This window comes from Peromyscus eremicus, chromosome 1, assembly GCF_949786415.1.
Source record: "Peromyscus eremicus chromosome 1, PerEre_H2_v1, whole genome shotgun sequence".
Classification (NCBI taxonomy): domain Eukaryota; kingdom Metazoa; phylum Chordata; class Mammalia; order Rodentia; family Cricetidae; genus Peromyscus; species Peromyscus eremicus.
Genome location: NC_081416.1, coordinates 149,432,583 through 149,447,887, shown reverse-complemented (window position 1 = coordinate 149,447,887; position 15,305 = coordinate 149,432,583). Strand labels below are relative to the sequence as shown.

The window sequence follows — 15,305 nt, the reverse complement described above, 5'->3', positions numbered from 1 at the left end:
AGAGAATGGACAGTCCCTTCAGATCCACAGCATAGAGAGATGAAGCATCTGAATGCATGGTATATTTGGTCAAAATAAAGGAAACAGATATGCAAAGCAAACCACCCAGTGGTGTCCAAATCCACCTACCAGCCTTGTCTGCATCTAGAACAAATTCCAGCACTGCCATCTGCCTAAATGCACCTGACCTGAACTTTCGGCTTCTGAATGAGATCATGGCATTGCCCAACTGAGCTGGATAGTGTTGATGAGTCCAAATCCACAGTCCTGAATGTCTGCATTCTCCTCATGCCCTATTCCTTCCAGCAACGAGAACACACATCGGAATTTCTCTACTGCCAAACCATGCACCTGCCAGCACTCACCTGTCAATCCCCCCACCCCCTGCAGGATGAATGAAGCACCCAATCAGGGGACCAGTCCTTCCAGAAACTGATATCACAGACACAGGCAGACAGTGCTTCCAGTGGTCTGTGTGACTCTCACTACAGCATGCGACAGACACTATGTCCTACTTTTCTATGGAACACTCTCATGCACGGCTGTGAAGCAAAGTGTGGGGAGAAAGAAGAGAATTGGGAATAAAGCTGGCGAAAGTGTGAAGGGGAGGCAGAGAGGAAAACCAGGAGTAATACAGGACCATCCACACTACTGGACTAGCACTGGGTGCCCAGTTCCAAATCCTTCACTGGCAGTTTGAGTCCCAGGGACGAGGTTCCCAAGGGGTCGATCATATTCTTGTAACGCTCTCCACGGTGCTGAGCTAAGAATGGGCCCCAATCTGGCTGTGGCGAGCATACCAACTTCAGCCTCTGCAAAAAAAAGTCAAAGACACACGTAGTTATAACAGAACTGTACCTTCCTCCACTATGGCACCCCTAGCCATCTTCAAAAGGCTAGGGACCACTGCTCCAGATCCCTCACTGGAGCCAAGAGGTTCCTGCAGTGAGACTAGCCCGCATTCATTAACCAGCCCAAGGATGGAAAAATCAAGACTCAGTTTGGCTCACTTGAAATTGTTTACAACACCCTGAAAGCAACATTATGATTGCTCCATGTTTGCCTTGCACAAGATTAGTAGAAGATGCCGGGCGGTGGTGGCGCACGCCTTTAATCCCAGCACTCAGGAGGCAGAGGCAGGCGGATCTCTGTGAGTTCAAGGCCAGCCTGGTCTACAGAGTGAGTTCCAGGAAAGGTGCAAAGCTACACAGAGAAACCCTGTCTTGAAAAACCAAAAAAAAAAAAAAAAAAAAATTAGTAGAAGACAAAGGGCCCAGATTTTAATTATACATCTCCCCCGACCAAGTGAAGAGAACCCACAAGTTTCTACTTCTGCTCCCAAACAGCGAAAGTCATGGGCTCAATTACATTTGTTCTGTAGTCTCAATGGTGTGTTGCTACATCAAAATAATTGGATTTTGTTTAGCATATTTCCCAAAAGTATATAAATGGCAAAGAAAAAAACCAACCCCAAAGATATATCACCAAGCACGAACAAAGATTTTAATTATCTGTTAACAAAAATATATGTTTCTGACTTGGTTCAGCAGTGCAGGTTCATATAGGTTAGCTTTAAAATAATGGGGTGTCTCTAGTCCTTCAACTGAAGTTTTTATAGAAAATAAAATCTGACAGAAACATCTAGAAAAAGAAAAGAAAGCTTACTTCTTACTATATAAGAGGGAATAATTATATGTTTATTACCTATTAAAGGGAATCTGGTTCTTGTAGCTGTTAGTTTAATCTCCCCTTAATCATCAGCTTGCAACCTTTGTGTCCCAAATTAACCATAATAAATTTGCACAGCCAACCCATCAATCTAGAGAATTCCAGGCTGCAACAACAGAAGCAGAGGTTACAGCAGGTTCTGTTTGGAGAAAGAGATTCTTGAGGCCTCTGGCAGGAAGGTGGCTATGAGGAGTGGCACCCTGGGAGTAGTTGGTGCCAGAGTCGATTTACACCACAAGACAATGAACAGATTTTTCTGGGCATGCAAACCAGAATACAACTTGAGTATGAGCACCCATCTTCATCTCGAGGTCATTGAAGACAAGGGCTACCTACTGACCCACCCCAAGTGACTGCTAGTGTTGTGTGCTGGCCATGCGCTCACCCCCATCCTGCTTCTCACTCCAGCCTCTTCCTCATGTGGATCTAGCTGCCCAAGAGCAGACCCCACACGGTTGTTCTCCACCCCAGTGAACAGGTATTTCTTTACATTGCTCTAGCTCAGCCGTTCTCAACCTGTGGGTTTCAACCCCGCTGGCAAACCTCTAACTCCAAAAATGTTTACATAATGATTCCTAACAGTAGCAAAATCACAGTTATGAAGTAGCAATGAAAACCATTTTAGGGTTGGGGGTCACCCCGACATGAGGAACTGTATTAAGAGGTCAAAGCATTAGGAGGGCTGAGAACCACTGGTCTAGATGCTTCCTAAACATGAGCATGCATCTAAATCACTGGAAGATGAGGCCAGGATTCCACTGAGCTCAGTGCAGTCATGAGAGCCTGACTGTCTGTCTGCATTTATGACAAGCTTCCAGGTGCCTCTAGATCAGACCCTGATCCAGCGCTGATATGGTTCAAATGCCTTCAGGATGGAGACAGAGTTCACTCATTCTCAGCCCACCTAGGCAAGAGTCCTTTTTTCCTTTGAGATAGGGTCTCACATAGCCCAGGCTAGTCTAAAGTTCACTATACAGTTAAGGATGGCCTTGAACTCCTGATCCTCCTGCTTGTACTTCCCAAATGCTAGAATTACAGGTGTGCTTGAACAAGTGACTTCTCATAAGTAAGAAAAGCTGGGTGGTTCTTCAGTGGCAGCCCCACCCACTCGGTGGAAAAGGTCAGGGTTATTTTCAGGACAAGAGAAAAATGGGTTCAGATAGGGATTGGCTGGTGTGCTAGTTAGCCTGGAACAGCTACAATCATCTAGAAAGAGGGAATGCCAACCACCGAGGAATTTTCTCCATCAGATCAGCCTGTAGGCAAGTCTTGGGACATTGTCATGATTCATGACTGACATGGGAGGGCCCAGTCCACTGTAGCAATGCCAGTCCAAGCAGATGGTCTTGAGTTATATAAGAAAACAAAGGGAGCAAGCCAGTAAGCAGCACTCCTCTGCTTCTGTTCCTATCTCTAGGTTCCGGCCTCAAGCTCTTGCCCCAACTTCCCTCCCTGAGGGATTGAGACCTAGGAATACTGAGAAGTAAACCCTTCCTCCCCAAGCTGCTTTTGGTCATGGTTTTATTGGAGCAACAGAACCTAACTATGACAGCTGGTAAAGAAAAGCCAGCCTCCCCTCATTCCCGCCGTGCCCTGGAATGCTCATTACACCCTGAGAGTCACCTTTTTTTTTTTTTGAGAGTCATCATATTTTTAATCAGCTTGGCTCTTCAGCCATTTTTAACCCAGGAACAATAGGAGGCAGTGGTCACATTTGGGAGGGAGGAGGCTTGGATGTAGAGGAACACTAGGAAAGGGGAAACCCTATGTGTGGTTAAAAAACAAACTCCAAGATGTAAATAGCAGCCCGAGGAGGAGGGGGTGGAAACTCTAGGAAAGAGGAGACATTCTGATCATCCATCCCAGGGCTGCCAGAACAGTGAGGAATAGCACAATAACAGCTCAGCCTGACGATTGGCTGGGCTCCTCTGTTACAGGAATAATACATAATAAAAATGGTTTAATAGAATCGGCGGCAACTGTAATCGCTTACTCATCCAGTATCCTTCTTGAATGCGTTTACTGAATCTTTTGTTTTTAATGCATAGAGCTTTTAGGATCTCTCCCTTGGGAGAGGCTAGCAGGGGGAAAGGAGCCAGTAGAATTACCTCAATAAATCTGCCAGGAGCCAGATACATTTTTATCACAAACATAATCGGGATCCAGATAACAGAGCAGGCGAGCATCAGCCATCCAAGCACCATGGACCAGTTAGGGTAGCGGTAAGAGCCGTAGGTCATGGGCTCCCACTGGTAGAAGCTGAAGCAAAGGATAAACTAGGAGAGAAGAGGAGAAAGGTACATTAGGGTGATGATGTGAGTCATTCGTTCATTCAACAGGCACGTGCTCCATGTTTTCATTCCGCTGACCGCCTCTTATGTATGCTCTTGTCCATCTGAAAAGGGATTTTCTAATTGAAGAAAGTAAACTCCACGGAGATGAAGGTGGCATACATACATACATTCAGCTGCTGCTCCGCCTGTGTTTGCCGTCCCATAGGAAGTCAGCAGGGTGTGGGCATGCGTCTCCACACGGAGAGGCCACACCAAGAGAAACAGCACTGTGACTGACAGGACAGGTAGGAGAGAGGATGCTGGGAGTTCTGAAGAGATTTTCTGAACTATCATTGATAACCAAGCCTTTGTTATAATGGGGGGAAGATGTGTTAAATTTATATATTTCAATCTTTTTAATTGAATCCACTTGGCCTCGTCCTTGAACAAGGAATGACCCACATATAGGAGCTGCCTCTGAAGTTAACTGTATGAGACCAAAAATGGTCCCCTGGAGATGACTGGTCTAGAAGCATGGTCCTGTAAGAAGCCACGGCAGAGAGAGAAGATGTGCAGCCCCCTCCACTGACTCAAGGTGAACAGTGTCATCGCCAGTGAGTCCAGAGACCTGGCTCTACTGCTAATGAGCCGAGGGGCCTCTCAGACTTCTCAGCCACAAAATGGGTATATTTCACACCATGTATACAGGGCTGGGGTTTTCTGGGGTCAGAAATCTAGCATTTGCTCCAGAGTCCTTCCTCATTTTTTAAAAGGGTATAATTTGGGGTTTGCCCATTAGCTGCTGTCTCATCATACTTCGACTGACTACAGCTCTGAGATCCATCCAAAGGCTTGGCTGGGCAGCTGAAGAGGGCCAAGGGAAGGCATGTACTGAAGACAGAGTCACCTTTCTAGGGAACCAGGCTTCAGATAGCCCCAGCCCAGTCCCAGGCACCATTTCCCTAGGCAATGTGGTTCTGTGTGTTCTTCCTGCCTGTAGCCTAGAATTGTCCACACGTCCTATCCCCGGCTCTACCTCTACCTTCCTACCTTGAGCTGTAGAGTCAGAGTCACAAAGTGATGGGAGGGGATTACATTAGTGAAAATAATAGGTGGGAGCACTTGGGGGAAGTGTGAAACCCTACACAAGCACAAAGCACCCAGGCTGCCAGGGTAAGGGATTCTTCCAATGCAGCAATAATTCATATGTCGATTCAAAGCAATGTGAGCCTGAAGACAAGGCTCCCATGGAGAGTGAAGTCTACATTAGCCCCCCGACCTTTCAAACACTTGCCCCTGGAGTCATTAAGCTTTATTAGCCAGTCTATTGGAAGTATGGCCCGATGTCATTACAGCATGCTGCACTATTTCATTTACTATATAAATAGCAATGCATCTGCTTATGTGTGTGCCTTACTCAGTAACGTGATCAGACTATGCATATGATAATTGCATGAGGATATTTATGGCTCCATAAATCCACCACAGCACCAAGAAGAATGATGGATTTTATTTCAGAGGCCATGAAGTAATTTAAACCCATAATCTTACCCTAGGCCAAGAACTCAAAGACATGTATGCTATGGAGGTAAATGGCAAAATATAGGCAGGGCTGAGACCTTTGACACCCATTTCCACTTGTGCAAATATCACATCAAACTTTTAGGCACAAGCTGGTTGCATGCCATAAATTTCCCTTTGCCAAGTCAGCTTTGATGAAAGCCTGCCCTTGAGTAGGCTTTGCCACAAGAAATGGGGATTTAGCCACTGAGTCATGCCTATCCCTGCCTTTGACTGACAGCTACCAAAGCAGACATAGGAGACCCACTGGTTGGTGATGATGGAACTGACCACATCTCTTGCTCCAAACAGCACAGAGAAATCTACCTCCAGACAGTTCCAGGGCATCTCCACAGCTTCTGACATGAAATCTAGCAAATCGGAGCAGAACTGAGGATCTTTACAAGAATGAAAATAAGAAACAACAAGCTCTTAGAATTCCTTCTCCTGATTCTGAAGACTGACCTATTTTAACTCAAACTGAGGTTGGGAGCCTAGACTCTCAGAATGCATAATTTGGGGTTGAAGCCCACCCTACCTCAGAGGCAATATTTTGTTCATGTGGTCTTGTGGCTTCAGCAAATTCCTTACTCTCTCTGAGCCTCGATGCACACACTTGAAAAGTGGAAAGACAGCATGGGTGTAAACTTCAAGGCTGCTGAAGGGCCTGCCTCAAAACGCCTCCTCCCCCTAGGAGCAGCAGGAGGAGGATGACCTCGTGGTGTGTTTCCACAGAACACAGAAAAATTCTAACACTCTTCTGGGACTAGAGGAAAAGGAGGGCAGGATCTAGAACAAATTCTAACATCGACTCAGCTGATAATAAACCATGAGGAGTGAAGAGGAGGGGGTCAAAGGTCAGCAGGGACGGGATTTGCTGCCGCAGCGTGTGTAGACAACAGGTAGCACCCTCATCCTCACACCCACAAGCTAAGCCAACTCCCCACACACTTCAGCTCTGAGCATCTGTCTTCAAAACTTTTCAGTTCTCACCCCCCAACTCCGGTGGGACTTTTCAGGCCACGGAGATGGATGTGGGTAAGCTATTGGTGTCAACGTAGAAAACAAAGACTGTGGAATGGATTTCCCATCTAAACCTCTAGTGTTTCAGAAAGATGGGGTTTGATTAAAACACACTCTGAGGCAGGAAAAAAAAGGGGGCAAGCAAATGAAGAAAACATGTATTTTCATTGCACTTGCTTTTAGCCATCCTTCATCTTAAGCAAAGCAGGTCTCTGGCAGTGACAAGTGGGCTCTTTGTCTGGTTTCTAGTGCCACCTACTGGACAAATAGAAATTGCAAACAATTTCCTTCAGCTTTGCTCAAAAAGAACTCCCAAAGCCAGTGGAAGAAAAAGACAAGCCTCAGAGGATGGGAAAGACAAAATCTCTGCTAACTAATGCTTGGGGAAGAGAGTGAGGCCACTCTGACAGATTCTGGCACAATAATGAGGGTGACAAAGTGTGAGGCTAAGTCCCGTACAGATCATGGGCACATGAAAGGCTCTGTTCGTTAGAAAGGCGAATGTCAGGTGATCTCAAAACACCATCCTCACGTGTGAAGATGACAAAATGGCTCTCAAAGCAATAAAATCGATGGAGAAAGCCTGATTAAAACTACATTAGGTGTAGAGCAGACACACTGCGTGGTGATTAGGAGCTGGAACATGTAGGTTCAAATCCAGACTGCTGCCAACTATTGTACATTCAACACTAGGTCAGTCACATAACGCCAGGCTTCAGTTTCCCTGTGATATATTGCTGCTGCTGCTGGTGGTGGTGTTTTGGTTTTTTCTGAGACAAGGTTTCTCTCCCGGAACTTATTTCTGCAGACCAGGCTGGCCTCGAACTCACACAGAGATCCACCTGCCTCTGCCTCCTGAGTGTTGGGATTGAAGGTGTGCATTCCCACTGCCTAGCAGTGATATTTAGTTTTAATTGTCAACTTGATGCAACCCAGAATCACCTGGAAGGGAGTCTCAGTGAAGGATTGTGTAGTTCAGCTTGGCCTATGGGGTATCATCATGCTTCTGTCAACTGATCTAGGAAGATGCAATCACTCTGGATTGCATCATTCCCTAGGCGGGAGTGGGGGGTGGTGTCTCATATTATAGAGATCAGGGACTGGAGAGATGGCTCAAAGGGTTAAGAGCGCTCGCTGCCCTTGTAGAGGACTGGAGTTTTGTTCCCAGCTCACAGCCACCTGTAACTCCAGCTCCAAGGGACCCAATGCCACCTTCTGGACTCTGCAGGCACCCACATGCACCTGCACATACATGCACACAGACACACATGTAATGAGATAGCAGAATAAATCCTTTTCTGAAAAGTGAAAAGCCAGCTGAGCACTGACAAGCATGGGTGCCTTCATTTCTCTCTGCTCTTGACTGTGGGCGGACCTAGCTGCTTCCGGCTTCTCCCACCATGACTTCCTCCTTACGATGAACTACAACCTGGAACTGTACATGGGAATAAACCCTTTTGTCCCTGAGTTGTTTTTGTTAGGGTAGCTTATTATGGCAGTTGAAAATGAAATAGGACATTCCCCTTCTGCGAGGCCGAAAAAATTATGCCAGCCTGGCAGGACTGTGAGAGAAGAAGCTCTACCCACAAAGCACCTCGAACAGAATCTGGCCCTTGGTAGATGTGTGGTTTACATGGCTGTGGACTGCTAGCTACTAGCACATAAGGCAGACGGATATAATGTGCACACTCTATACAGATGTGCTGATGCCTATCTATCAGTCCCAGCTCCTCCCCTGACCAGCTGGGTACCTGTAGGTAAGTCACTTCACCTTTCTGAGCTTCAGGTTACCCACCTGGAAGACAAGAGCAATACCCATCCCACCAGCTCCCCAGGCTCACGGGGAGGCACACGTGTTCAAAGGTAGGACACCGGCATGCACACTAGGCAGGGTCTGTGAGAAAAAGCTCTCAGCCCTTACAGTTAAAATGGTCGGGGTGACGAATGCCCAGCAGACTTTCCAGAAGATGTTGGGCTGGAATCCAATCATCATCTCGATGTCTTCACAGAACCTCTGCAAGCCTGCAAAGAGACAATAGAGGTCGTGTGTGAGGTGCATGGGCAGGGGCAGGGAGGGGCAGACACCAGGGCCTCTCACTCAAGAACCTTGGCTAAGGAAGAGTCCAGCTGAAGTCAACATAACCCCTATTGCACAGGAAACCATCAGGCAGATGAGTCGTTGCCAGGGATACTGAGGCTAACTGAATGTTGAAATAGTTACAACACCCTCTTCAGTGAGGCTCAAAGCTGTCATGGCAGCATCTCCAAAGCTTGGCTTCAGGAGTCTTGGCAGTGGCACTTGCATGCATATGGCTGCTTTGGGAGGTGGCTTGGTATTCTTGTTGACAAGTCCAGCTGAAAAAAGGTTTTGGTAAACCAAGACACTGTGTTACGAAAGGCCCAGCACTTAGCAAGAGTTTCTGTGGGCTGGATTTGTGTTTCCTGTCCTCCCAAGAGCAATTCCATTGCATCCACGTAGCTCTGCTGAGTGTATGATGATGGTTACAGGTGAAACCAATGTAAATTCCAAGTGTTCACCACACACTCAGCTGGAACTGAATGGCTTGTCTTCCTGGCCACTCCCCAGCTTCACTAAAGTAAAATGCAAAGGAGGCAGCTCTTCATCCAGCCCCACATAGCCACCCTCCTGGTAACTCCTTAGTTCAGGAGCACTGCTTGGAAGGAAAGACACTTATGTCATAAGTGGTACCCCTCGGAACTGGGGGATCAATATGCAAAGGAGATCGGATAGCTTCCTGAATGCGAGTCTCTGTATTGGGAATGTCCAAAACCCTGTCCTGGTATATTCACGATGTGTTCCTCATAGAGAGAGGGGAGCCCTGATATGCCGATGACAGAAGCACAAATTAATATGACCATCATAGGCAATCTAGAGATTCCTCACGAAGTTAAAAATAGAGGTTAACAGAGAACTAGCATTCCCACTATGAGTATAGAGCCAAGAGACATAGAACAGTGGGGTGAAGACATCTGACTACAGCTCACTGCAACACTGTTCACAGTCACCAAGTCATGAAAGTAACCTACCTGTCCGTCCAAGATAAATGAAGAAAAGGTCACACACATGTACAAGCACATTAGCACATACATACACACAAATACACATGCACACATAGGCATACACATAATCACACACATGCACACATACACAAGCTATATCATACTCAACCACACAAATGAAACCAAAGGACTTTGTGTTATGTAAAGTAAGCCAGATAGATAAAGACAAAGGCCACATAATCTCCCTTATATGTGGAATCTATAATATATATATAGTCATGGATGCAGAGAGCAGATGGGAGTTACCAGAGATTGAAGAGTGCAGATAGGGCCATACTGGTTGAAGGGTATGATGTTCCCTTAAACACTGAGGGGTGTCTGAGGTAATAACTACATTAGCTAGTTTGATGCAATCATTGCATTGTACACATTATTGATAGTGTCATTTGAACTCCATAAGGATATGCAGAATCATCTGTCAATATCAATAAACACAAACAAGTTTGTAATTTAATAAATAGATATTCTAGCCAGATGTGGTGGCTCACACCTGTAATCCCAGTTCTCAGAGGGCAGATGCAAGAGAATCACCATGAGTTCAAGGCCAGCCATAGTGAACTCCAAGCCAGCCAGGGCAACAGAGTGAAAACCTCTCTCTCTCTCTCTCCCTCCATGTGTATGTGTACATGCACATGGATGTGTGTGTTCCATCTTACATATATGTTATATTACAAGTTTATTTTGTGTTTGTGACTGGAGATGGAACTCAAGGCTTCATGGATGCTAGGCAGACCTGTCTGCTAGATGACCTTGACCTTGGAGGAGAAACATAGAAAATAGTCAAAGGAAGCCGAGCAGCTGCTGCTCCATGAACTCACAGGAAAGCAGCCGGGGGGCGGGGGGGGGGGGGGGGGGGGACGGGACCCCAAAGAGTGAAAAGGTGGCAAACACAGGGCTACTACTCTAGACTCAGCAAGCAGATGTGGGGCTCGGAAACAGCCACCACATGCTCCATCCCCGTGACCAACTCTGAACTGGGACCGAAACACGTGCTTCAACTGTCTCGGGCTTCCTGTTCACAGACCACAGCCCTGCCCTTGGTCTGGACATAGCTTCCAGAGCTGTGATCCCTGAGATGGGACCAAGGTCGAGCAGGTGAACAGGACCCTACCCTCAGGGGGACCCTGCACCTGGTGTAACACTCTCCACCCACCACCTTGAAATACTGTACCAAACTTTAATAAGAGACTCCACATTTTCATTTCGTATAAAGTTCTACAAATTGTCTCCAGCCCGAGTGAAGCTGTGGGCAAATGTCCCAGTCATTCTAACCCAGCTAACATGAATGCCCATCTCTGAAAGCTAAACCCTCTCCTACTAGGTTTCCATCTTGATTGAAACTCGGCTGAACACTTCCTCAGTCTCCACATTCATTTCTTTCATCTCTAAGGTGTCATTTTCCTGGGTTCCCTGGCCGCTCACACTCCCTTTTCTCTCTGAACAGCAAAAGAGCTCACAGTCGGGAAGCTCAGCTTAGGGCTGACCTCCACCACCTTACCGTATTTGTAGAGCTCAGCCTCTGAGGCATACTAATGAGAGAATTGTCAGCCGGCTACTTGGTCTGATAATAAAATCCAAAATCATCCCCATCATATAGCAAATGTCTGAATGCTTCCTCTATAATGTAGAGACCATTAAAAGTGAATTGAAAACCTCCGGTCACCGCAGCTAACGCCCTTGCTCTCCAGACTCTGCAGTCGGGCGCCAAATCAACCAGGTTCATTTTCATTCTCCCCAGGCCTGTACTCAGCTGTCTCATGCACTTTCATGGACTTGGGGCCTCATCATCTCAGAAAGAACACACTGTTCTCAGTGATACAGTTTATGCATTTGTGTGGGCTTCTCTTTCCATCGCTAACAATTAATATTAATCATTTCTGCCTAAATTCACTTCTTTTTATTTTGTTCTTAGTTAGCATTCAAAGTAATGGCTCTCACTATGATAGTCTGATATGTGTATATTGTGGTAGTTTGCTCACATTCACCCATCACCCTCTCTTTTCCTCCCACCTCCTGCTGGTCCTGCCAAACACGACCCCTGTGCTTTTATGGTGAGGAAGTGAGGGAAGAAAGGAGGGAAGGAGAGAGAGAGAGAGAGAGAGAGAGAGAGAGAGAGAGAGAGAGAGAGAGAGAGAGAGAGATTTACTTTTTGTTAGATTTCTTATATTTTTTAACTATGTGCACGCACATGTGTCCATGTGTTGTGTACATGCCATGAGTACAGTGCCTGCAGAGGACAGAAGAGGGCATCAGATGCCCTGGACTTGGAGTTTTAGGCAACTGTGAGTGCTAGAAACCAAGCTCCAGTCATCTATCGAGCCCCCAAATTCACACACACACACACACACACACACACACACACACACACACACTTTTATTTTATTTTTATGTGTTTGGGTGTTTTGCTTACATCTGTATGTGCCTCCCTAGTGACCACAGAGGCTAGAAGGCGGCACTGGATCCCCTGAGCCTGGAGTTACAGACAGTTGTGCACTGTGCATGGTGCTGGGAATTGAACCTGGATCCTCTGGAAGAGCGTCCAGTGCTCCTAACCACTGAGTCATCTCTTCAGCCCCAAGGTTTACTTCTTAAATCTCCTTCAGATCCAATTCCAAGTCCAGCCTGGGTCCATCACGAGCTCTAACTGATTCTGAGGGGGCTCCCCATACCATTCCTTAGGGATCAAAGGATTTCCTATCCCCAGGAAATCAGCATGGTCCGATTTGGAGTTCACTTATTCCTTCACAACCAAGAGATCTACTGCCAGATTTGCCTGGAGTTTGGGGGAGACCATTTAACTTCTAAAATTAGACACGTTAAAAGGTGTCTGGCTTAATTCTTTCAAGCCTCACTGAACAGGCCTGTTTTACAAGAAAGCACTTTGCAAATGTGCCTTTTGTGGCAATTAGCAGTTGGGAAACAGGTTTTCAGGAACAACTCTGCATTCCGGCCTGCTTGAAGCCCCCTCCTCTTGCCGGAAACTAAACTATCCCTTCAGTAAAGAGATGATGTCTAGTCTTACAAAAATTCCTTCTCAACTCTTATCTAAAAGTGATTGTGGGGCTGGAGAGATGGCTCTGCAGCTAAGAGCACACACACAGCTTTTGTAGAGAACCAGAGTTTGGCTCCCAGCACCCACAGCAAGTGGCTCACAACTGCCTGTAACTCCAGTTCCAGGGGACCTGACGCCCTCTTCTGACCTCCATGGGTACTGCACTGGTGCACACACCCACACTCAGACACACAGATACAATACACAGGATTTAACTCTTTTAAATTAATGATTGCAGCCTCTTCCTGTTTCTAGGGTGCCCAGATTTTAAATGAAAGATTTCCATTTTCTATCCTGATTTTCTGCTCTATTTTATTTCTCTTTTATTTTAATGAGATTACTAGGAAAGCCAGAAACTGTTGAATACCTATCGGTAGGAGACTAACAATCACTTGAGAATCAAGACACTTGTCCAGAGGACACACAGAAGTTGGGGAGTGCATTCCCCCAGTTTGGAGAACATGGCTCTGCAGTTGCCTCTGGCTTCCCCATGTGATAGCCTGGGGTACTTGCATCCTCTATCCCAAGCAGTTTATCTCAATTACTTTTCACATAGGACAAGTTGCTCTCTTCAGTGGATTGCAATACAATTAGATCATTGACCCCCAAAAGTTTTATCCCCCTGATATTTGCTACTTGGCCTCATCCAGTGACCATTCCAAGATGTCTAGGCACAAAGGAGTCAGCAATGCCTGAATCAAACTGGGCAGAATGACCAGGGTGGTCCCTGGTGTGACCTCCAGGACAAATACTCATGCACAAGGGGCAGAGATGGCATTTGGTGGCTGCTATCCTGCTGTCCTTGATAATAGCTCTACTGTGGGTGGGATGCAGGTTGCCATGGTGATGGCAGAAAGAGTAAACCATTAAAGAACTGGAAGTTTCTTTGCCGGAAAAATCTGGGACTTAGATACTGTATGGCAAGTTCCCTTGGGTGCTTATTAAGAGGCTCTGTGATCAGGTGGCCTTCGGTAACCTGGGGCTGTGGAACCACCTTTCACCTCGCTCACATAGTCACTGACTCCGCCAAGACCAAGAATAATGCCACGCCAGCCAAAGAGCCCTCCCTCCTAATCTGGGCACTGGCCACGGGCGTTAACTGTGCCAGACCACACCCAAGGCCAGGTCCTACAATTTCTGTCACACGCTGCTAAGATTCACCACCTTCGGTTTCTCTTTCAGTTTTACCACGGTGATCCAGGGCAAGCTCAGAAGCAGAGGCACCGAAATCCTTTACACATGGTGGAGCATAATTGCCAGGAAGGCCGTCCATCCACTCCAGTTCCCCCTCGACAGCAGGCAGAGTGTCCCCTTACCATACACATAGGAGATGCCAACAAGCTCAAATATGGCGATGATGACGAGGGCATAGGAGGCGGCGTAGGTGTCCACGAGCTGAAACATGTAGATTCCACCCTAGCAGGGGAGAGAAACAGCCACCATCAAATAGGGCCCCGTGGCCAGGCCATCTCCCTGCGTCTTCTCCCTCCTAAGGACAGCAGATGCAGAAAGGAGTCCAGTGTTCTCCCTGCTCCACAGGAGCCTACACCTAGGCTAGGCATGTAGAGTGGAGACTTGGCCGGGTTAACAGAGACATCCCTCAGTGGCCTCTGAGGTGATCGATAAGGCAAGCCCAAAAAACAGCTGGCTTACTATCTTCTATTTTTCCAAGGCAAAGGTCACCCTCTGAAGGAGCTCTGAAAGCAGCTGCCTGCCTTCATGTTTGCTGTGAGCTGTCCACGACCACCCGTGTGGACGCACTTGATTGACCTTTATATGACCTTCAGCTGTGGATGCGAATTTACTTTGGAATCACCTAAGCAGGGAGCCTCATTGAGGAATTTCCCTGATTTCCTTAATTCACTTGGGAAAACCCACCCTAAATGTGGTTGGCACCCTCTGGGAGCAACCCAGATGTGAAAGGTCACAGAAGGAAGAATATTCGCCCTTCGTCAGTCGGGCCTTCCCTCTCCCCTCAGAGTTAATTTACCTCGATACCACTGACTCCTTGTTGATATCAGAAGTAGCCTTTCCAGGCTCCTGAGGTGAACTGAGGACCAGTAGTTCTCCAGGAACCCTCCAGGTCTTCAGCCCCAGACTGCATGAGGCACAGAGCCTCATGGACTAAGCCACCCATGGGTTCTCAGCTCCTCGGTGTGAGAGGGCTGTTGCGGACTGCTTTGACCCTTATGGCATGAGCTGATTCCCATCAGTTCTGCTTCTCTAGGGAACACTAACTAATATACTTGGCCTTCTTCACACATTCTGGTGACTCACTCTCTCTCTGCCTTGCTCTTTAAGTCTCCCTGCTTGCTGAAGAGGCTTGGAGACCATCTCATTTCACTCCATCATTTTATAGAGTCAATTACCAAGGCCCAGAGGAGTGAATTGCTCAAGGTCACAGGGACAGCAAATACACTGTACGTCCTAAGTGTTACTATGCAATTTGCCAACACATTCAGGACTAGGAAAAAAACTCAATATATATAACAAGAAATATCTTGGAAATTTGACGGATGGATAAATCTAGACATTCCTGCTTCCTGTTTTCTTTAAGTAGGACACACCTGTCTTGTTGGCTCAAGAAG

At 46.8% G+C, this 15,305-nt stretch overlaps 1 protein-coding gene across 1 annotated transcript in view; it reads right to left on the bottom strand.

Moving 5' to 3' along the window:
* Positions 1 to 656: 656 nt before the first annotated feature.
* Positions 657 to 15,305, bottom strand: part of Slc6a5 (solute carrier family 6 member 5) — a 49,656-nt gene continuing 35,007 nt past the window's right edge. The window contains exons 12-15 of the mRNA XM_059253363.1: positions 14,034 to 14,133; positions 8,506 to 8,606; positions 3,837 to 4,004; positions 657 to 812 (exon numbers count right to left, since the gene is read on the bottom strand). Coding sequence (XP_059109346.1) covers positions 657 to 812; positions 3,837 to 4,004; positions 8,506 to 8,606; positions 14,034 to 14,133 — 525 coding nt within the window. The remainder of the gene's footprint in view (positions 813 to 3,836; positions 4,005 to 8,505; positions 8,607 to 14,033; positions 14,134 to 15,305) is intronic.